At 44.4% G+C, this 23,291-nt stretch overlaps 1 protein-coding gene across 6 annotated transcripts in view; it reads right to left on the bottom strand.

The window, feature by feature from the left end:
* Positions 1-23,291, bottom strand: part of LOC147097367 (sorbitol dehydrogenase-like) — a 33,642-nt gene that overhangs the window by 4,716 nt on the left and 5,635 nt on the right. For 2 of the 6 annotated variants that reach the window (XM_085972285.1, XM_085972284.1), the window contains 8 exons: positions 20,579-20,772; positions 16,162-16,195; positions 14,392-14,556; positions 12,676-12,835; positions 7,867-7,985; positions 3,966-4,031; positions 2,175-2,356; positions 973-1,094 (listed from right to left, as the gene is read on the bottom strand). In XM_085972285.1, the coding sequence (XP_085828411.1) occupies positions 973-1,094; positions 2,175-2,356; positions 3,966-4,031; positions 7,867-7,985; positions 12,676-12,835; positions 14,392-14,556; positions 16,162-16,195; positions 20,579-20,635 (905 nt within the window). In that variant the 5' untranslated portion in view covers positions 20,636-20,772. Of the gene's footprint in view, positions 1-972; positions 1,095-2,174; positions 2,357-3,965; positions 4,032-7,866; positions 7,986-12,675; positions 12,836-14,391; positions 14,557-16,161; positions 16,196-20,578; positions 20,773-22,137; positions 22,157-23,291 lie in introns of those variants that run through there. The other 4 variants (XM_085972287.1, XM_085972286.1, XM_085972288.1 and 1 more) reach the window with 4 other exon arrangements.

The raw sequence follows: 23,291 nt of genomic DNA, 5'->3' as shown, positions 1-23,291 counted from the left end.
ATCTTGCATACATTCCATGAATTCGTCCTCCACACTGTTACTGCAAATTTGGTTTGCCCAGTCTATATGTAGATTAAAGTCCCCCATGATTACTGTATTACCCTTGTTACATGCGCCTCTAATTTCCTGATTTATACTCTGCCCTACACTACAACTACTGCTTAGGGGCCTATAATCAACTCCCACCAATGTTTTCTGCCCCTTGCTGTTTCTTAGCTCCACCCAAACTGATTCTACTTCTTGATTTTCAGAGCTAAGATCCCTTCGCTCTACTGTCTTTATCCCATCCTTGATTATCAGGGCTACTACCTCATCTCCTTTTCCATTTTACCCATCTTTTCTAAAAGTTAAGTATCCTGGAATATTTCGTTCCCAACCTTGGCCACATTGCAACCATGTCTACGTAATGGCTATTAGATCAAACCTATTCATTTCTATCTGCGCTATTAATTCATCTATTTTGTTGCGAATGTTTCGCGCATTCAGATATAGTGCCTTTAGCTTTGGCTTATTTCTATTTTTCCCTGATGTCACCTGAGTCACTGATGTCTTATTACCTTTGATACTCTCTCTGTCCCTCCTGACCCACTCTGCTTATTTTTACTCAAAGCTCTACTCTGCTCTAGAGCCTTGACATTTCTCTCGCAGCTTCCAACCTCCCGCCCCCCCCCCCCCCCCAACCGCTTCATTAGTTTAAAGCCCTGTCTACTGCCCTAGTTATTCAGTTCGCCAGGACACTGGTCCCAGCCCGGTTTAAGTGGAGCCCGTCCCAACGGAACAGCTCCCTCTTTGGGGGGCCCTTATGGGCGCGTACGCACCCATAGGCCCCAGAAAATACAGGCCATTGTTTATGCGTGCATCCGGGATTTCTGCTGAAGTTACACCGGCTGATCGAGTGAACCCCCGAGGAAATTTCCCAGGAGTTTATTGCAAATAGGGTTCAAAATGTATATTTCATTTTTTAGTACTTACGTGTTACAATATCTGAAAACCCCCCGGACATCCAGCTCTCGAATTGTCACATCTAATATGGGGATGTTTGCTGAAGGATTGCCCATACCAACCAGAACCAAAACCCCTCCAGACTTGGTAGCCTACGAAAAAATATAAAATACATGTAATAAACAACATATCTTCATTCAAAATGTTGGCATGACATTGAAATTTATCTGTCAAAATTCCTCCAAAAGGTTTTCGCAGTGTGCAATCATAGCCAAGGTTTTCCTATAGGAGGACTGACGTAATAAAACTCACTACGCACTTGGTTTGAGTATAAGCAAGGCTTTAATCAACTTGTTTTAGAACATGGAGGTCTAGTTGTACTTCACTAGTTCCTTGTCTTACAAAATGTCCCTGGTCAAGCTGGGCCGACGCCCGAGTATTTATACTCCTTGGATGGCGCCACCAGCTGGCCATCCAGGGTTATTTCATGAGTAGTATCTTTATGATGATGAGATTTATAACAAGGACTTTTCTTAATCAACTTTCCTTTATAAAATCAATTACAAATTCTGAGTTTTTTTTAATATTTAATAGTTTCTTTCATTCAAGATACAGAAATATTATAAGAATATGCAACTATTTTCTCGAATCGAGTGAATAATATATCAGATTACACAGGAACACATCAAGTGAGATACAAAACCCAGATACAGGAAACTTTGTGTTATCCGGAGGCGAACCGTCCGGCAAGCTCGAGCCACCGGCAAAAATCAGGAGCCGTTTTTTATTCTTTTCGTTTTTCTTTGCTTTTTTTGAACAGTCAAGCTCTGCAACGTCTGTAGCTAAGCAACAGCTTCAGCTAGAGACGCTACAGAGATGCTTGCCGACTGTTTAGAGGCTGTTGCTAAGCAACAGGGTTTGTTGATTCATACGGAGATGAAAATCTCCGTATGTTTCAACATTAGCTCTGGAGTGTACGGCAGTTTTGAGGGAACGGCAGCAGCTCGGTCCCGTCGGTGCCGGATAGCACAAAGTTTCCTGTACCGAGAATACGCTTAAGTACCACAAGAAGGCTCACCAAGTCTGGGTTTGTTTTCGTGTCCCAGGACATTCAGGATTTTATTTTGGCAATTTAATCGTAACTTATATTCAATTACTTTGTTTAAAATTACATAGGTACCCGACTACAAAACTTCACACACGGGTATCAGCTGTGCAGCTTCCGTACTTACACTGACACCCGCCTGGATACATAACTCCGCCCCAGTGCATTCGATGGATATGTCAGGCATAGCTCCACCGAGTGCATGCTTCACTTTCTGGCTCACTTCCTTGGCGCTTGTGCTTTTCTCTACTGCAATGGTGAAACTGGCTCCCAGCTGCTTTGCCTTCTCCAATCGACTCAGTGACAAATCTGAAATGGTGGAGTGGGATTGTTACACCTCTGGCAACATCTTTATTTACCATTAATGTAAATAAAATCCCAGATGAGCAGCCTTCAAAGGACAGATACAAAATGCTTCAGGCTGTCAAAAAAATTGGCTATCTATCCTTTTTGTCCCATTTTTCTATTTAAGAACATAAGAAATAGGAGAAGGGTGAGGTCATACGGCCCCTCGAGCCTGCTCCGCCATTCAATAAGATCACGGCTGATCTTCAATCTCAACTCCACTTTCCCGCCCGATCACCATATCTCTCGATTCCCACAAATCTATCAACCAGTCTTGACTATACTTATCGACTGAGCATCCACAGCCCTCTGGGGTAAAGAACTCCAAAGATTCACAATCCTCTCAGTGAAGAAATTCCTACTCACCTCAGTCCTAAATGGCCGACCCCTTATCCTGAGACTGTGACCCCCCTAGTTCTAGACTCTGCAGCCAGTGGAAACAGCCTCTCAGCAAATATCCCATCAAGCCCTCTCTAAGAATTTTATACATTTCAATGAGATCACCTCTCATTCTGTATATCCTTCCTTATTTTGTGCTGATGAATGGATACAATTACACTAGTTATCCTCCATTACCTTGCCCAAGTGGTCATTGTTCTATGTCCAAGCCCAGTCAGCTGGCTATTCAACCACTGCGGCATCACAGCCAAGCCCCCTTTTTTGTTAGCGATGTAACATTCTGGTGTGCATTATAAAGTTATAGCAAAATTTGCTTCTTCCTCTCAACACCAGCACTTATTTTAAGTACGTGTTCATATTTTTTAAACCAGAAACGGTAAAAAGAAAATGGTTTAAAGATACATTTTAAAAGAATGACTAAGAAGCGTACATGGGGAAAGGACATGGGGCATGAGACTGATTGGGTAGTTTTTGCAGAGAGCCGGCACAGGCATGATGGGCCGAATGGCCTCCTTCTATGCTGTAAGATTCTATGGTAGAGACAATCACGGGTAATAAAGATGCATGAAGCTGAGGCAGTAAATAAAGAATTAGAGCTAAGCAGCATGAAAAGATGTAAAATTATATATTTTATTATAATATTCTTTAATTTTCACCTGTCTGTAGGCACAGATATGAAAAATGCTTAATCAATTATACAGACTTCATTTGTGATCAGTGACAATAGCCCATGATAGAATACTACAGGAAACTTTCTGGTATCCGGCACGAGCGGGACCGACGTGGCGCCGGTTCAGCAACAATTCCGGATAACCGAACGCTATAGTGAAAGATACGGACCTTAGAGCTCCGTATGAAGCAACAAACCCTATTGCTTAGCAACAGCTTCAGAAGAACGTCCACAAGTTGCAAGCGTCTCTGTAGCTTAGCAACAGCTGCAGCCAAACCCTTGCCTTCCTCAATTTGTTGCTGTGCAAGTAATAAAAGTTAGCTGAAACCGACTCCTGAATTTTGCCGGTTAACCGACATTTCCGGTTATTTAGGGGCCGGTTAATCAAAAGTTTCCTGTAATGCATAGATTCTGGATGGAGTAGACCTGATGGGGTAAATGGCATTTTCTTGCCCCAGGCTTTCTTATGCACTTAAAATGAAGACACACAAACAAACAACTTACCACAGATCACGATCTGAGATGCTCCCATGGCCTTGGATATAAGAAGATTCACAAGTCCAATTGGCCCTTAATGTATAAAAAAAGTTGTCCGTTAGAAAATCATGTGGCAGGTTCAGGACAGAAGGACAGGGTAAAGTTTGGAGAACTTGGGGCATGGTGCCCTTGATTCTCTGGTGAATAACATTCTCTTATACAGGAAACTTTGTGTTATCCGGAGGCTAAATGTCCGGCAAGCTCGAACCACCGGCAAAAATCAGGAGCCGTTTTGTTAGGTTTTTTTTCTTCTAGTGGCTTTTTTTTTTTTTAAACAGTCAGGCTCTGGAAAGTCTCTCTGAAGCTGTTGCTAAGCTACAGAGACGCTTCCAAGGTACGGGCCAACTGTTTAGAAGCTGTTGTTAAGCAACAGTGTTTGTTGTCAGATATGGTGATTAAAAGCTCCGTATGCTTCAACATTAACGCTGGTGTGTCCGGCAGTTTTGAGGGAACGGCAACAGCTCGGTCCCGTCGGTGCCGGATAGCACAAAGTTTCCTGTATTTACATTATGCACGAGAATCATTTGTAAGGAATTACTTAATAGATTTGGCATAAATTCTGCAATTACTTGTTGGAGTCTTGTAGAACGAGAAACTATCATTCCACACCAGGATGGGTATCTATCTCATGAATTTAAGCATTTTTTGATTTTTAAAAAAAAACTATTTTTCTTCACTTCTTCTCTCTCATTCTCCAGCCGTGTGCAACACTCCTTGCCAAAGGTGTGCTCCTCCCAGGCCGTAAGAGGTGCATGAACTTACAATAAGAACATAAGAAATAGGAGAAGGAGTAGACCATTCGGCCTTTCGAGCCTGCTCCGCCATTCAATAAGAGCAAGGCTGATCTTCGACCTCAACTCCACTTTCCTCCCCGATCCCCATATTCCCTGATTCCCTTGGTATCCAAAAATCTATCAATCTCTGTCTTGAATATACTCAACGACTGAGCCTCCACAGCCCTCTGGGGTAGAGAATTCTAAAGATTCACCACCCTCTGAGTGAAGAAATTTCTCATCTCAGTCCTAAATGGCCTTATCCTGAGACTATGACCCCCAGTCATGGGAAACATCCTCCTGGAATCTACCCTATCCAGCACTTGAAGAATTTTATGTTTCAAAGAGATCACCTCTCATTCTTCTCAAGTATGGGGAAGTGCTTTGTCTAAAACGCGGGTTTCTTCTTTTCTGGTTAGCTAGTCATTAAGGGGGAAAAATTTGGTTGGTTAGTGCCTCCAGGGGGCTAGGAACTTAACGCCCAAGCGCGGCGATTTTAGCGCCACTCGCAAAATTGACCAGTCATTTTGCGGCGGCGCTAAACACTACCGCCACGATCTCCTGCGCCCACAGATCGTGACGTCAGTCAAGCGTGCAACGCCCCGGACCGGGTATTGAGTCGCTCCCCCTGCCTTAGCGCCTGCCGCTAGGAACGACAGGTAGAGAAGAACGTTTTCAAGTCGGAAAGGGGCTGGGGGAGCGCTATTTAAAGGCGGGCGATTCCTGCCTTTTCTTGTCGGCAACATTTTTGGTACACGCAGGTTGAGAGGGAGAGAGATGTCTGGAGAGATTTAACACCCTCAGCACCACTTTTGAGGTTCCTAAGCCCCGAGTTCTTTCCCTGGGCCTATCCGTTAGTGCTTCCAACACAATTGCTGACTCAGAGGTGAAAGTGCTACGGACTGAAGGCGGCTGAGATTCAAGGCTGCAATGAGCAGGGTGTGGCTGGCCAGCAAGATGGCCCCTCCTCTTTAAGAACTGGATGGCGCCAGTCTGTCTGGCTTCCATGGTAACGGACATCGCCTGAGCTTCGGTAGCGCCTCGCTCCCCGACGTTTGCGCCTTAAGAGAGGTCTGTAACGCCTGATTTAGCGCTCAAATCACCTCCAGGGGGCGATAGAGGCGAATTTTGCAGTCGGAGGCGATAATTAGTGCCGGGCGCTAAACTTTGTGCCCAGCCGATGTTAGTGCCCCAAAATGAGCGATACCGAATTTTTGCCCCTAAATCTCTAGTTATTATAGTCCCCGCACTTTAATGTCTGGGCAGAACACGGCATCTACAAGAAATAAATAAAAGATTTACATTTATGGAGCTCATTATCACATCTCTCCAACGCACCTCAATGTGCTTCACAAGTTACTTTGAAGTGCAGTCACTGTTGTTACGTAGGCAAAGGCTCATTTGAGTTTTTGCACACAGCAAGATCTCACAGATAACAATGAGATTAATGACCAGATAGTCTTTTTTGAAGTGGTGTTGTATGAGGAAGGATTGTTGGCCGGGAGACGGGTAGCACTCCATACTCTTCTTCAAATATTGCCATTGGATTGTTAACATCTACCTGAACCACTTGGCTAACATCTTATCTGAAGAATGGTGTGACCAATGTAGCACTCCCACACTGCAGTGTCAGCCTAGACTGTGGGCTCAAGTCCTGGACTGGGGCTTAAACAACCTTCTGACTCAGAGGTGAAAGTGCTACGGACTGAAGGCAGCTGACACATCTTTGATGAAAGGGAGCGATAACTTGTGTAAACTTTAGTTTGTGGGAGCAGTGAAAAATACAGAGCTTTATAGCCACAGCTTTATAGACACGGTGCCACATACAATGAAGAATCATGCGTGATTCTCCGTACAGCCACTTACTGATGTCAGCCAGAGAGGCACCAAATATTCAGAGAACCAGACAGCTGGAAACATCTGTACAATCGCAAAATACTGCACATGCTGGAAATCTGAAATAACATCAGAAAATGCTGGAAATACTCAGCAGGCCAGGCAGCATCCGTGGAGAGAGAAACAGAGTTAACGGGGTCGATTTTCAGTGTGCCGTGAGGCAGGCTTTTAGGCGTGCGGGGGGCTAAAAATCCCGAATTCGGGGGTCCCGACACCATCCCGCCCAAAATCCGCCTCCATGTAAGTTTCAAAGGAGGCGGGTACCCGCCCCGCACCGGTACCCGCCAACCCGAGGCGGGAAGGGATTAGTGCCAATTAACTGCCTGTTAACAGGCAGTTTTTAACCTAATCCCTATTTTGAAGGTTGGCGTATGGGATTCCCGACGGCTCCAAACCATGCCAGGTTAGAGTCGTCGGGCCGTCGGGTTGAAGGACTTGGAGGGGTCGAGATGTCGGTGTTCAGGTGAGTGATGGGTGCATGAGTGCAAAGGTAAGTGTGTTTGGTGTGTCTAAAGTGTGTAAAGAAGTTTAAATTACCTGTACTTACCTTTACAGCCTTCCTTCCTCTAGATTTCGGGAGTCCATCACACAGCCGGCACAGAAAGCAGAATGGCCGCGGCAAGCTGTCAAAAGTGACAGCCTGCAGCTTTCAGTGCCGCCGAGATTTCTAACTGAGTCTGCGTAGAAGGACTCAGGTTAGAAGTAAGACTGTCAGTGTTTGACAGCTTCAAACAGCTGTGAAACACTGATATTTCATCTGTCAACACGTCTTGACAGATGAAATTTCAGTCTGTGACATCACCTGTTGCCAGGTGGCCCTTAATTGGCCTGCTGAGCTCGCTGGGCGGGCTCAACAAGGTCAATCAAGTGAAAATCACGTGGATTGGCCGCATCTCGATGGAGGCAGGACTACAACCTGAAAGTTGTAGTCCCGCCTCTTTCCCGACTTCTGAATGAAAATCCAGCCCAACGTTTCAGGTCTGGGACGAGAGTCCCAGACCTGAAACGTTAACTCTGTTTCTCTCTCCACGGATGCTGCCTAGCCTGCTGAGTATTTCCAGCATTTTCAGCTGGAAACATCTGTAGGTACCAGGCAAATGGCAGTTCATGGGGGTTAAAAAGAAAAGGGAACAGTACATTCAGAATTCAAATCAATGTTTAGTAGCTGCTAATAGTAACTTACACAATTAACTGCTTACCTGCCCCTAAAATGAAGATTTTGCTGCCAATCGTCACCCCTCCTCTGCGACAGGCATGAATGGCGACAGAAAGAGGCTCAATCATTGCACCTTCCTCAAAGCTCACGGATTCAGGGAGCCTGAGACAAGGGCACACAAACATAACATAACATGACAAAACGTAACAAACACAGACATAAATTAATGTCTGTGTGACGGAAATAGAATGACAGGTTTTAAAACTTTGTGCTCACAGCCAGTGCTCCCTCTAATTTTCTTTCTGCTGCGCGGGCCCTTTACATTTGCTGCACAGCATCTCTTCCAGTAGCAGCAGCTGGTGAGCAGCCTGCACGGGACCTCGCCATTGGTGCGCTGCCACGTGGGGCCATACACCTCCGGGGGGGTACATTGCTCACAGCACAGAGCTTCACTCAATGGACGTTCGCATCAGAAATTTGGGCACAGCAGCCACCCATTGTGGATGGAAAATCATACATCGATCTCTGCATCCAAACTCCCAGTAGGCATTCCTGTCGTACGAAGTTCTGCATGAGCACTATTTCAGAAATACTACCCCAGAGCTCAGTCAAGCAAAATTTCTCCATTATCGTTTTAAAACCGATGTGAGACAGCTGTACATTAAAAAAAATTCTTTGGTCTTTTATTAATCACTAAAAAACAAAACAGATTATCTGATCATCATCACATTGCTGTTTGTGGGTTCTTGCTGTGCGCAAATTGGCTGCCGCGTTTTCTTACATTACAACAGTGACTACACTTCAAAAGTACTTCATTGGCTGTGAAGCACTTTGAGATGTCCTGAGGTCATGAAAGGCGCTGTATAAATGCAAGTTCTTTCTTTTTGAGGGGAAAAGATAATACACAAATACTGCCTAGGGTCTTCTACATTGGTATGGCAGTCTATCTAGCCCACCCAGTTTCCCCAGAGGAAAGGAATTGGATTTACTCCCCAGCTAATTTGAACCTAACAGCAGAGGGAGATGAAGGGGGAAAAGTGTGAACGTTTTCTCATCCCATATCTGGTGCTCTGTCACAACAAAACACGCTAAAAATCAAGAGGAAGCTGTAGGGAAAATCAAGCAGATATTTAATTACCACAATTGATGATGATATTTAAAACTGCATTTACAAAAAATCCAAACTACTAGATTTGGTATAAATCGCATTTCTCTAAAAATAAATCCTTATGGGTGCATCAGTAACAATACAATGAGAATCCATCTCTTACAAATAAAGAAATAGCCAATCATAATGGACATAGCATTGTCTGCTTCTATTAATTTAAAGTCATTGTCACCCTCAAAATGTTAATTATCCACAAAAATTAAGAAATTGCATTAAAATGGTATCAGAAGCTGTTTCAGTACAGTTTCAATTCAAATTGAGTGACTTTGAATTAACACGAGTCGACTGTACCAAAAACATTTTTTTTTTCTTCTTTTTATTCGTTCATGGGATGTAGGCATCGCTGGCAAGGCCAGCATTTATTGCCCATCCCACCTTAAGTTAGCCAGTTTTAGTAAAATCAGTATGAGACTATTGTAGCATGGCATGTTTTGTACTTTGGACTCAGCCAGGTGGACTGCAATGGGCTTTTCTTGAAAATTCTGTTGTTCCTACTTGGAATGTGACCAGATCAGTGTATCTGACTTTATATTGGAGAGGAACTCTGTCCTACATACAATTCTGTTTTACGTGGCATCTTTAGAACCTCTCATTTCCTCAAGAGTCTGGATGCAGTTTGTTTTGAACAGATACCTAGCACTGCATGATATTCTTGGAACAGTGTGATTAAATCCCTTTTTTTTTAAATCTTAGAAAGTAAAGCACACGCTTTTCAATTCAGAGTTCCAGCGGGGAGCTGCACCTGAGCGTGATTCAGAGAATTGGTGCTATAATGGCATAATCCTATCTCCTCCACAAGGACACCTACCCGGAGGTATCCCATGGGCATATGAGTTGGACTCACAGCCAGGCGGTATAAACAAAATGCTGCCACCTCCAAATCATCTGAAAATCAGCAGCTAACCACTAATTAATTAAATCTTTTAAAGTGACTGATTAATCCAAGTTTCACTGTAATCGGTTAGAATTAAGTCACTGCCTCTTGTTAGGATAATTTAAAATTTAGTAACAGAATTAGTGAATGATTACAATGCTGTTAGATTCCAGATTTTCTATTCACTTTACCCATCCAAGAACTAAACTTTGGAAAGAGATTCTTTATTATTCATTTTCCATTTTGAATCCCATTTCAAACACGAAAGCTGTAAGCACAGAGGCCAAGTCACATGCAGCAAGCAGCAGCCCAGAAACACCTGCCTTTGACGTGTCAGCCGTGGCTCAGTGGGCAGCACCCTCGCCTCCGAGTTAGAAGGTTGTGTGTTCAAGTCCCACTCTAGAGACTTGAGCATAAAAATCTGGGCTGACACTCCAGTGCAGTACTGAGGGAGTGCTGCACTGTTGGAGATGCCATCTTTCGGATGAGGCGTTAAACCGAGGCCCCGTCTTCTCTGAGGTGGATGTAAAAGATCCCGTGGCACTATTTCGAAGAAGAGCAGGGGTGTTCTCCCCGGTGTCCTGGGGCCAATATTTATCCCTCAATCAACATCACTAAAAACAGATGATCTGGTCATTTTCACATCGCTGTTTGTGGGAGCTTGCTGTGTGCAAATTGGCTGCCGCATTTCCTACATTACAACAGTGACTACACTTCAAAAAAATACTTAATTGGCTGTAAAGCGCTTTGGGACATCCGGTGGTCATGAAAGGCGCTATATAAATGCAAGTCTTTCTTTTCTTGATGGTGGATCAGGGGGAGGGCCATATAGTGACTAACAGCAGAAGAGCTGCAAGTTACAGACTTCAACAGGATCGGTTTTCAAAAAGAGGGTGCAGGAACAACATTAGACAAACCAGTCACTTGACTCCATACACCAAATGTTTGAAGTTGTCCTCGGCTGGCTGAGCAGTTACCTGCCCTGCAGATTCCATTCTTCGAGTAAATTGCCTCGCAGACTGGCTTTTCAAAAGCGAGACTTTATTTCAATGGGTTTTATGGGTGAAAGAATCAGGACACCCTTTTTTTTGTATCAGTTAGTTACGGTTTTTATCCAGCTGTGACGGAAGTGGAGGCAAAACACAGCTCCAGAAGTAATTCTGAGAAGGCATGGGTGACAATTCTCCTTCTGGATAGAATTTGTTAAAAAGGTCTACAAAGATAGCCAATCAATGGAACACAGTCACGAGATTTTTCTGTTTAAACTTTTTAGGAGCTGATTTCAAATATTGGTTACATCTTGTTTCAGCAAATGACTCTATTTGAATAAACGTGTTTGATTAATTTACTCATGCAACTCTCTAATGAGACTGATAGTCATCATTCTGCGAAGTGATAGGTGCGTGCAGTGGATATCCTACATGCAATCCAGAAAATGATAAATGGATCTATTATTCACTCAGGGCACGCCAACTCAAATTGATTTGTGAACAAGAACACACCTCAACTCATAAGAATTGCGACACTGCCAACGGGAGCTCATTTTTGTGAAGGGTGTAATAAAATGTATTTAATGAAGCCTGAATTGCCATTTCACAAGTGTTTAATGGGGAAAATAGGACTTGCACTAGATTAACGTTTGGACGATTACAAGAAAAGGATTTCAGCATTTTACATATATGTGAACAGTCAAAACTTTCTGTCATAAATTCCCAATGTTACCCACCCGCAATGTACTGCCTCAAACAAACCACCAGCATCATTAATACAAAAGCAAAATACTGCAGATGTTGGAAATCTGTTCTGACGAAAAGTCATCGACCTGAAACTTTGGGCTGGATTTTACCTTAGATCCAGAGGTCGAGGCGGGACTGCTGGTTTTCGGGTTTCAGTCCCGCCCCCCAGCGACGTCTGATGAACAGACGCTATTTCCCCTTGATTGGCCTTGTTAAGCCCGCCCTGCAGGCTTGCCGGCCAATTAAAGGAAAGCCAGTGTCCGATTACGTCAGTGCATGACGCTTCATCTGCCGGTTTTGTTAAAGTGACAGGCACCATAATTTTTTGACAGCTGAATTGTCAGTGTTTGACAGCATTGAGGTGCTGTCAAACACTGACAGTCACTGTCCAAAGGTGAGCCCTTGCACCCAGGCTCTCCAATGACTCCTTAGGATGAAACAGATGGCAGCTGCATGTGAGATTGCAGAAGCCATCTGTCACTTCTCCCGATGAGATGAGGCTGCACAAACACATCAAAGCTCGTCACCTGGAGAAGCATCAAACCACAGTAAAAAAAAAAATTCCCAACATTCTCTCACCTGTCATACTTACCAGTGTCCCATTGCAGCTTCACACTACCTCTGAAGCTGTCATTTCTAGTGTTACAGTAAAACAGACCCACAGCTCGCCTCACTTACCCTGGCGGGGTTCCCGACGTCAGGAAGCCCGCAGCAGCAGTCGAAAAGTAGGCGCAAATTGGGAAAAAGTCTGTTAACTGCCTGTTAACTGCGTGTTAACTATGTGTTAACAGGCAGTTAATTGGCTCGAATACCCTTCCGCCGCTAGGAGACGGGTCCCTCCCGGGAAGATCGTTTGGAGGCGGGTTGGGAGCGGGTTCGGGACTCGCTCCCATTTTTTACCATTTTGCCACCGGTCCTGCCTCCAAACCCGCCCCGAGCGCTGGCAAAATCCCCCCCATTAACTCTGTTTCTCTCTCCACAGATGCCATCTGACCTGCTGAATATTTCCAGCATCTTCTGTTTTTTACACCAGGGTCATTTCTCTCCATATAACCGATGCTCCAAGTAACTTACTTGTAGCAGTAGTTGGCATCGTGGGTGTTGTATCGGCAAAGATTCCCATCGTCGGGAGGAGTAGCAGAGAAGAAAATCGTCGGGGAGAGGTTGTAACGCCCAGTTCTGCAATGCTCATCATTTTCTCTGGGGATTCCAGGCTCGATGGCAACTCTGTCGCCTGTAGCAGAGGAAACGCTCGGACACTTAGTGCACAATCTTTTAACAGCAAACATCAGTGCAGGGGTAAACACGGTGGGGGTTATCCTTGGATGGGTCACCTTTATGTTGCCACAGAAGGTATGGTCTTGGTATGATATTTGTGGGTGGCTTCAACTTATTAATTGCTGGCCATCAAAGCGAGTGCCTCAGCTCAGGGAAAGGGCCACATGTCACCTTCTCACATAAGGCATGCTCCCCTTCTTACAGATATGCCCAAACAAGTGCAGAAAAGACACAGTTGAGCACTAGCCAATCTTTGGAACTCGCTGCTTGATTGGGAAAACTATCTGATGGCTCAGAGATAAAATCTGAGCTATGGAGACCCATAAGGCCCCAGATTCTGTCCCTGGTTGAAATAGCTAATCCCAGGTGGGGCAGTGGTATTGGGACTAAAATCGGGCAGAGTGCCCCAGAGTTTGAGAAGCGAAAAATCAGCTGGTGTTCCCATCTTGGAGCCCTGCTGGAGGACACGTGCATGAACGCTGGACAGAGGCAGAACCACGCTTGGCTGCAATGGTCCCCATACTTGAACAGGCTGCCCGCACTCACTGACCAATGGCCACTTAGACCAGGCACCCAAGGGTGACCATTGCCTGTGGGACCGCATTTCAGTGAGGGGTTCAAAGTCTGCAGAAGTGGATTGCAGGAAAGAAAATGAGAGAGAAAAAGAATGCGTGACAGCTCATTCCAGGATCTCTGGTCACATGAAACATTTTTGGAAAAATTAAAAACTTAAATTTTTTTTTTTTTATAAAACCCTTGTTCGACCCCAGCTGGAGTATTGTGTCCAATTCTGGGCACCGCACTTTAGGAAGGACATGAAGGCATTGGAGAGGGTACAGAAGAGATTTACTGGAATGGTTCCAGGGATGAGGGGATACAGTTACGTGGATAGACTAGAAAATCTGGGGTTGTTCTCCTTGGAGCAGAGAAGGCTAAGAGGAAATTTGATAGAGGTGTTTAAAATCATGAAGGGTTTAGAGTAAATAAAGAGAAACTGTTTCCAATGGCTGAAGGGTCGATAACGAGAGGGCACAGATTTAAGGTGATTAAAAAAAGAACCAGAGGCGACATGAGAAAAACTTTTTCACACAACGAGTGGTTAGGATTTGGAATGCCCTGCCCGATAGGGTGGTGGATACAGATTCTATAGTAGCCTTCAAAAGGGAATTGGATAAATACTTGAAGAGAAAAAATTGCAGGGATATGGGGAAAGAGCGGGGGAGTGGGACTAACTGGATCGCTCTTTGAAAGAGCCGGCGCAGACACGATGGGCCGAATGGTCTGTGCTGTCCTATTCTATGATTTTATCGTATCATAAACCGCCTGTGTGCACTTTTCCTTCATAACCCATAGATGAGCTCTCAGCAAATTAACACATATAATTAGTATTTACATATTTCCCCACCCCACATTCAGTGAGTACATTCTGGTTTTGCACGTGAATCCAAGTCACGTACATTGGCGGCTGCTACTGCGGAGGTAAAATTAATGCTTTCTGTTATGTTGACTGACCTGCTTTAAGATGTTGTACTCCAGACCCCACTTTAAACACAGTCCCCGACGCCTCGTGCCCCAGGACCATTGGTTTCTTTAAAACAAAATCTCCAATTCCTCCATTTTGCCAGTAATGGACATCAGAGCCACAGATCCCGACAGAATGCATCTTCACCAGGACCTCTGAAAGTACAACATAGCAAGAAAATTATAATCATGGGAATGATACATTTTATAACTGGTGCTGATCACATTTTGGGGTCTTTTGACTACACCACAGAAAGGATATGACAAAATGAGTAACTTTAATGTTTGGTTTTGAGTAGAGAGCATAGTATATTCACACAAGTTTAAAAAAAGGCTCTGATACAATAGATAGTTAAAATTTTAATGAGCTGATGTTGGTGCTGTATCCCCATAGGCTGTAAATAATAAACAATTCATTAAACCATCTCAGCCATTGAAAAGGACCTCACAACCATTGTGTTGAAAAGTCTTGATCCCTTTTCCGGCCGTGATAAAACAGACACAGGCAGTCGTGGGGCGGCTGTTGAAACCTGTGAGGCAGTCAGCAAAGGCTGTGAAAAGATTGATGTTCAGGGAAGAATAGTTAGAAATGACCTTTTTCAAGTCAAGTAAGGCGACCCTAATGTGGGGAAGCATGATATATCCTTTATTTTGTATTGTTACGCAAAGATTACGTTGTACTGTTTGAATTAAGTGAGTCTAATCATCGCTGCTACTCTGTATGTTCATCTTACTCTGAAATAGATCACCTTACTGATTCGCATCAGTCTTCATCGCACCAAGCAGTTACTTGGTCTGCCTTCACAGAGAATGTGCAGAAGACACAAACATCGAGTTCACATCACAAGGGGCTCCCTGGTTACACTAATGTGCAAGTAAATGCATGGTACTGTTAGTCAAGTGCTATAAAAGTAGGATGCTCAGATTACTTATGGTACACCAAACTAGGGAAGGTCCAAATTCGTAACAGTGCCATTTTAGTGTAGCATAATTCCGTGGGGAAAAAAGTCAGTTTTAAGGCTTTGAGAAATAGGCACTGAAATGCAAACGCGTTCAGATTTATTTTTCAGGAAGAAAGGACTGGGAGTATTTGTTTTGTTCCTGCTACTCGCAAAATGCTGTGCGGACTGATGAGAAAGACAGCACAGCTCAAGAAAAGAGAAAGAGGATTTTCAAACTTCAGTCTAATTATACAAGGTTGTATTCAAACTTGAACGGTATTCGCATTCTACCAGGACAGCCCTTTCAATGATGGCTTCACCCCACATAGCTGAGGCCACTGAATTAGATTTTTCATTGGACAGTTACAGAATTCAATCTGCCCCAAAAGGGGTAAAATTGTCAGAATTCCATGTAATAAAAATAGAATTTTGACTTAAAAGCAGAAAATGCTGGAAACACTCAGCAGGTCAGGCAACATCTGTGGAGAGAGAGACAGAGTTAACGTTTCAGGTCGATGACCATTCATCAGAACTGGAAGATGTTAAGAGATGAACAGCTTTTAAGCCAGGGGTCATCGACCTGAAACGTTAACTCTGTTTCTCTCTCTCCAGATGCTGCCTGGCCTGCTGTGTACTTCCAGCACTTTCTGTTTTTATTTCAGATCCAGTAGTTTGCTTTACTTTTAGAATTTGACTTATTCATCGTCTTAAACCAGGGACCCTTGTTTCCCACATTTTCTGTTTATTTATTTTAAGTTACAATGGTCGTGCCTGAAAATGAATGACAATTATTGAGGCAGGGAAGAATAAAAAGACTTACCATTGGGGCCTGGTTCTGGGATTGGACGCTGTTCCTGTAACGGGAAGATGGGATATGTACTTGAGAAAGGTCGGACTCTCTGTAGTTGTGCCAGAAATCACAACATTGAGATTCTACTACTATTGTAATTACAAATAAATTGGAGCTATAATGAAGAGCTACAGGGCATCCTCCTTCATCAGGTTTAAACCTTGAACTCATTCAAGAACCGGTTGGATGTTGCAGGGGGGGGATACTGTAGGTTGCACTTCTGGCACATAAGCGAAGATGGATCGAATGTCCTCCGTCATCTGTATTTAGTGATCTTGCAATTAGGCCCATTAACCTGGATACTTACTGGGAGAGACTGAAGCAGTCATCCTCCTTTATAAACTATGTGAACTTTGGTGCTCACTTGAGCAATACAAAGGGTTATCCTCCTTTTATCAGGCGTGGTAATCTGGATACTCACTAGGGAAGATACTGGGGAAAAAACAAGTGACTCATCTGGGAAATTAGAAATAAGAGAATGAATTGGGTGTCTAATGTGTGCTGGAGCAGGAAGCAATTATGACAGAGTGTTAGAAAATGGGCTCATGCTCACTTTATCGAAGCTCTTATTGAGTATATCACTTGGAACCACACAACACTGGTCAGTGGTAATGTGCTCCTCCCACAAGGGCAATTAATGCAAATTAGAGAAGTTATGCTAAAGTTGTATGGAACCTTGGTTAGACCACACTTGGAGTACTGTGTACAGTTCTGGTCGCCATATTATAAAAAGGATTATAAAAAGGATACAGAGGCACTGGAGAGGGTGCAAAAAGATTTACAAGGATGATATCAGAACTGCGAGGTTATACCTATCGGGAAAGGATGAACAGGCCGGGTCTCTTTTCTCTTGAAAAGGGAAGTCTGAGGAGTGGCCTAATAGAGGTCTTTAAAATTATGAAAGGTTTTGATAGAGTGGATACAGAGAGAGTGTTTCCACTTGTGGGGAAGAGCAAAACTAGAGGCCATCGGTATAAGATAGTCACCAAGAAATCCAATAGGGAATTCCGAAGAAACTTCTTTACCCAGAGAGTGGTGAGAATGTGGAACTCGCTACCACAGGGAGTGGTTGAGGCGAATAGTATAGATGCATTTAAGGGGAAGCTGGACAAGCATATGAGGGAGAAGGGAATAGAGGGTTACGCTGATAGTGTTAGGTGAGGAAGGACGGGAGGAGGCTCGAGTGGAGCCTAAACGCCGGCGTGGACTGGTTGGGCCGAATGGCCTGTTTGTGTGCTGCATACTCTATGTAATTCTATGTATAAGGAAGTAGAATCATAGAATTTTACAAAACAGAAGGAGGCTAGTCTTTCTATTGCACCTATGCGTGCTGTTTGAAAGAGCTATCCCCTGCTCTTACCCCATACTCAAAGATTTAGTCACTTCCCTTTTAAAAGCTACAATGGGTTCTGCTTCCACCATTGTTTCTGGGAGGGCATTCCACATCCTAACCCCTGTTTTTCCTAGCTTCTTCCTTTGTCTCTTTTAGTGATGATTTTAAATTTATGCCCTCCAGTTACTGATTCAACAATCGGTAGAAATCAATTGTCCTGATTTACTTCATCAAAACCTTTCAGAAATGTGAACACCCTTCAGAGGTGATCAGCTCTCCCCTAAACCTTCTCTGTTCTAATGAAAAGTGCGTAACCTCCAGCCAGTGCCATTTGGGACAACATGTCAGGGCCATGTGGGGACACCCGAGAGTGAACTTTGCTCTACCATTCCATGCCACAATAGTTTGGAATGCCAGCATCCTTTTTTTTCAAGTTTAATTCAACTCTAGAACTCCACACTGCAGTAGAAGCTGCAGCCCTACACGGGCAATTTTACAAATGCGCTCCCCCAGCACTGAGCTTCAGCTCCAGGAACACATATTGGGAATTCCCCCTAACAAGTGCACAACTTTAAAATGTGCCAATATAATCTCTTGTATGTACCATGTGACGAAACTGTTCAGAATATATATATGCACTAGTAAATTATCCATGGTACTGTAAGCTGAAAGATATGGAGGGGGGTTGGAATTGGTCTTCACTTCACAAACTTGTTCCACAGAACTATTTGGTGGCCAGATCCTGCAAGTACATTGATGGCAAAATTGAACCGGAAATGCTGACATAAAATTTACAATGGTGAATCTTGGCAGAGAAGTGTGGCCAGCAATAATGAAAACAGGAAATTAGGTTTGTAGACAGGAGGTGCGTGTCCTAAAAAGAATTTGATATTCTTTTCTTAAAGATTTCCTTAAAACCAAGACAACAAAAAAAAATCTCCTTTTTGTGCTAGTATTGTCATCAACACAAAAACAGATGGTCTGGTCATTATCACGTTGCTGTTTGTGGGAGCTTGCTGTGGACAAATTGGCTGCCGCGTTTCCTACATTACAACAGTGACTACACTTCGAAAAGTACTTCATTGGCTGTAAAGCGCTTTGGGACGTCCGGTGGTCGTGAAAGGCGCTGTAGAAATGCAAGTCTTTTTTTCTTTTACTTTTACGATCATGAACAACATATGCAAAGTTAATATGTAACTATGCTCTAACAACATGCGCTGATAAACAACACTGCATCATTAATCAAGCTTGTTGAACATTACAAACAGATTTTACTGCCAAAATTCCTTCAGTTAAAAATCACACAAGAGTCCCCCCGTATGCAAAGTACAGACTCCATCCCGGGCCACCCTTGCACACAACCTCCTCCACCACCTGCCAAGTCTTTCCAATATCCAAGAAACATCCATTCCCGAGAAGGGGTGCCCTCATGCCTTACCCTCCCTCCCAGACTCACGATAGGGTTCCCCTTGTCCTCACCTTCCACCCCACCAGCCTCCACATTCAACGGATCATCCGCTGCCATTTCCGCCAGCTCCAGCGTGATCCCACCACCAAACACATCTTCCCCTCACCTCCCCTTGCAGTATCCGAAGGGACCGCTCCCTCCGCGACACCCTGATCCACTCCTCAATCACCCCTAACACCCCTTCCCCTTCCCATGGCACTTTCCTGTGCAAGCGCAGGAGATGCAACACCTGCCCCTTTACCTTCTCCCTCCCCACTGTCCAGGGTCCCAAACACTCATTCCAGGTGAAACAGCGATTTACTTGTACTTCTTTCAATTTAGTATACTGTATTCGCTGCTCACAATGCGGTCTCCTCTAGATTGGGGAGACCAAATGCAGACTGGGTGACCGCTTTGTGGAACACCTCCGTTCAGTCTGCAAGCATGACCCCGAGCTTCCGGTCATCTGTCATTTTAATTCTCCACCCCACTTGCACTCTGTCCTCGGCCTCTTACACTGTTCCAGTAAGCTCGAGGAACAGCACCTCATCTTTCTATTAGGCACTTTACAGCCTTCCGGACTCAACATTGATTTCAACAATTTCAGATCATAACCTCTGCCCCCATTTTTTCGGATGGCAGCTGTTGATGATTCTGCCATTCCCATTTACACCTCCTCTAGACCCATCTTTCATTTCCTTAACTTGTCCCATTACCATCTCCTTTTGCCTCGCACCATCATCCCTTTTGTCATTTAATCTCTCCTGCCTTCCACCCTATCACAGACCTTCCCTTTTGTTCTTCCCTCCCCTCCCCGCTTTCCCCGCCTCTAAACCTGTTACATCTCTAACATTTTCCAGTTCTGATGAAAAGTCATCGACCGGAAACTTAAACTGTTTTTCTCTCAACAACAACAACTTGTATTTATATAGCACCTTTAACACAGTAAAGCGTCCCAAGGTGCTTCACAGGAGTGTTATAAGAGAAAAATTTGACACCGAGCCACATAAGAAGAAATTGGGGCAGGTGACCAAAAGCTTGGTCAAAGAGGTAGGTTATAAGGAGCGTCTTAAAGGAGGAGAGCGAGGTAGCGAGGTGAAGAGGTTTAGGGAGGGAAGTCCAGAGCTCAGGGCCCAGGCAGCTGAAGGCACGGCCGCCAATGGTTGAGCGATTATAAAATGCTCTCCACAGATGCTGCCTGACCCGCTGAATATTTCCAGCATTTTATGTTTTTATTTCAGATTTCCAGCATCTGCAGTATTTTGCTTTTGTATCCATTCGCGAATGTTTAATATTAAACCAAGCTAAACAGAATTTCTTCCATAGTATTTTTAAAAATCTAGTAGGATGAGAATTTGAGATAAATTTGTTAACATTCCAGTAATTAGAGCAGAATTAAAATAAATCCCATTAACATTTTAGGGGATTTCACAATTCTCCCAAGATTTACAGGCTAATTGCTCCGTAATTGTCTTTGATAAGAAAATGCACTGAAGCACTGGCTCTGCATTTATTTGTTTTTCCCTGAAGGATCATCCTTGACCCTGACCATCTCACTTCCTGCAAGTATAAGGTATAAAATGAGACAAAAGTGATAAATTGGTTACCAGTCTCAGATCGTTTTTTTCGTAGAGCACCACAGACAGATTCTCATGCTGCGCCATCTTCAATCTCACAGATTAAAAGTGCGTGGCGTTTGCTTGTGTCTACAGTCGATGACCAGTTCTAAACGAGTCCAAAGGCCCTTTTATCACTGACCAAGTCCTTGAGCTGAAGCCTGAATTGCACGTAAAACTGTTCACTGAAATACAGCATTTATAGAAGCGTCTGAACACAATTTATAGGACAACAAACTGCATACATGATGAATAATGTTAATTTATGAATATTTCACTAATTACAGAAATCCAACCCCACAATTTACAAACTACAGACCGAGGCCTTGAGCTGAAGCCTGAATTGAATTTAAAATGTTATCATTATCCAAAGAACTCAATGTTCCTCTCTGTTGCCTACAAGTTCACTGGTGGAAAAAAAATTTTAAATCGCTTTTACCTTTTCTTTGTCACGGACGCGATAACGCACTACTGTAAAATGTGTCAATCATGAATACGATACAATCGTATCAATCCTTACAATTCTGGCACATTGGTTGAAACTCCAGCAGTCAGACGTGGCTACCACGGTGGTAGCTTTCGTCCCTCGAGCGAACAATCCTGCCTAGGTCATGTGATATACCACCCAAGCAGTTCGATCATCTAAAAATAGATCTAGATACAGGAAACTCTTTTTTATCCGGCACCGACGGGACCGGCGTGGTGCCGGTTGATCAAAAAGTCCGGATTACAGAGAGGTATACTTACCAAGGTACAAGAGCCCCGTACATGGCCACTGGTGCAGGAGCCCAGGTTACACAGCCACAGGTGCAGGAACCCCAGTTACACGGCCACAGGTGCAGGAACCCCGGTTACACGGCCACAGATCCAGGAACCCCGGTTACACGGCCACAGGTGCAGGAACCCCGGTTACACGGCCACAGGTGCAGGAACCCCAGTTACACGGCCACAGGTGCAGGAACCCCGGTTACACGGCCACAGGTGCAGGAACCCCGGTTACACGGCCACAGGTGCAGGAACCCCGGTTACACGGCCACAGGTGCAGGAACCCCGGTTACACGGCCACAGGTGCAGGAACCCCAGTTACACGGCCACAGGTGCAGGAACCCCGGTTACACGGCCACAGGTGCAGGAACCCCGGTTACACGGCCACAGGTGCAGGAACCCCAGTTACATGGCCACAGGTGCAGGAACCCCGGTTACACGGCCACAGGTGCAGGAACCCCGGTTACACGGCCACAGGTGCAGGAACCCCAGTTACACGGCCACAGGTGCAGGAACCCCGGTTACACGGCCACAGGTGCAGGAACCCCGGTTACACGGCCACAGGTGCAGGAACCCCGGTTACACGGCCACAGGTGCAGGAACCCCGGTTACACGGCCACAGGTGCAGGAACCCCGGTTACACGGCCACAGGTGCAGGAACCCCGGTTACACGGCCACAGGTGCAGGAACCCCGGTTACACGGCCACAGGTGCAGGAACCCCGGTTACACGGCCACAGGTGCAGGAACCCCGGTTACACGGCCACTAATATAAAGTAAAACTTACCTGAACCTACTCCTGAATTTTGCCGGTTAAGAGAGAGTTTCCTGTAGTACTATGGTTCCCTCGCATCTGCCTTTGTTCTGCTTTCGTTTCTTATCTCATCTCACTCAAGCATCTCTACAGACAGTATCTCCAAAGGTGTCACCAGGAGCTCCAGCTACTGAGTTGCCGACTGCCCAGCTGCAACTGCAGATGACACCATCACATCTATGGTCACCTACTTCTGCAACTTAAGCTATTTTTAAGCTATAGTCTTACTGTTTTTGCACAGCGATACTCTAAGGCTCGGCAGTCTGGCAATCTGAATGTAAAGCATGCTGGGATACTTGGCCAAATGTACTTCTTCACCTTCCTCTGATGCCTGTGTTAGCCATTTTCCACTACTGTCTCTAAAACCTACACACAGCATTAAGTAATAGTGAGGATTTCATCATTTTGGAAACAGCACTTTGTCCACCTGGAGTTTACTTTATCCCGGCTGTGTTATTTTTGGCTGTACACCAAATGTTAACATGCCCTTATTAACTCAACCATTCACTGGTACAAGTCAAAATTCAGGTTTGTACAAACTGCACTCGTGGTGCATTAATGTCGTTATCTATTTACACTGCAATAAATTTAGAATTTGCTCAAACAAATTACCAGGGCATTTGGTGAATGCATTATACCTGGTGAAGCTCAGCAGGATTTTAAAAATATATTCTAAGCTAGCCTGTGATTAACAGGACACAGTGCAGCAAACATTATTTTGTGGGTGAGGGGTGGGTGAGGGGGAGGGTTCTCAAAGTGTCCTGGCCAACATTTAGCCTCAAACGGGTCACTAAAACCAATGTACTGCTCACTTATCTCATTGCTGTTTGTGGGTCCTTGCTATGCACAAACTGACAGCTGTGTTTCCCTACATTGCAACACTGACTACAATTCAAAAGTACTTTATTGGCTGTGAAGCGCTTTGGGATATCCTGAGGTTGTGGAAGGCACTATATAAATGCAAAATATTTCTTTACTCTGGAAAGGCTATAGGCTGCGACCCAGGGAAAGCCTACATAGAACATGCAACAACGTAGGTGCAAGAGAGAAGTCAGAAAAGATAACGCAATTAAGACTGCTCTTGCATATATATTCACCCATAAATACAAGACCCCTATCACCCTCAC

This window comes from Somniosus microcephalus, chromosome 32, assembly GCF_052327205.1.
Source record: "Somniosus microcephalus isolate GS21.2 chromosome 32, FLI_Smic_1.0, whole genome shotgun sequence".
Lineage (NCBI taxonomy): Eukaryota > Metazoa > Chordata > Chondrichthyes > Squaliformes > Somniosidae > Somniosus > Somniosus microcephalus.
Note: the sequence above shows the minus strand (reverse complement) of the source record. Positions and strands in the feature narration are given on the sequence as shown.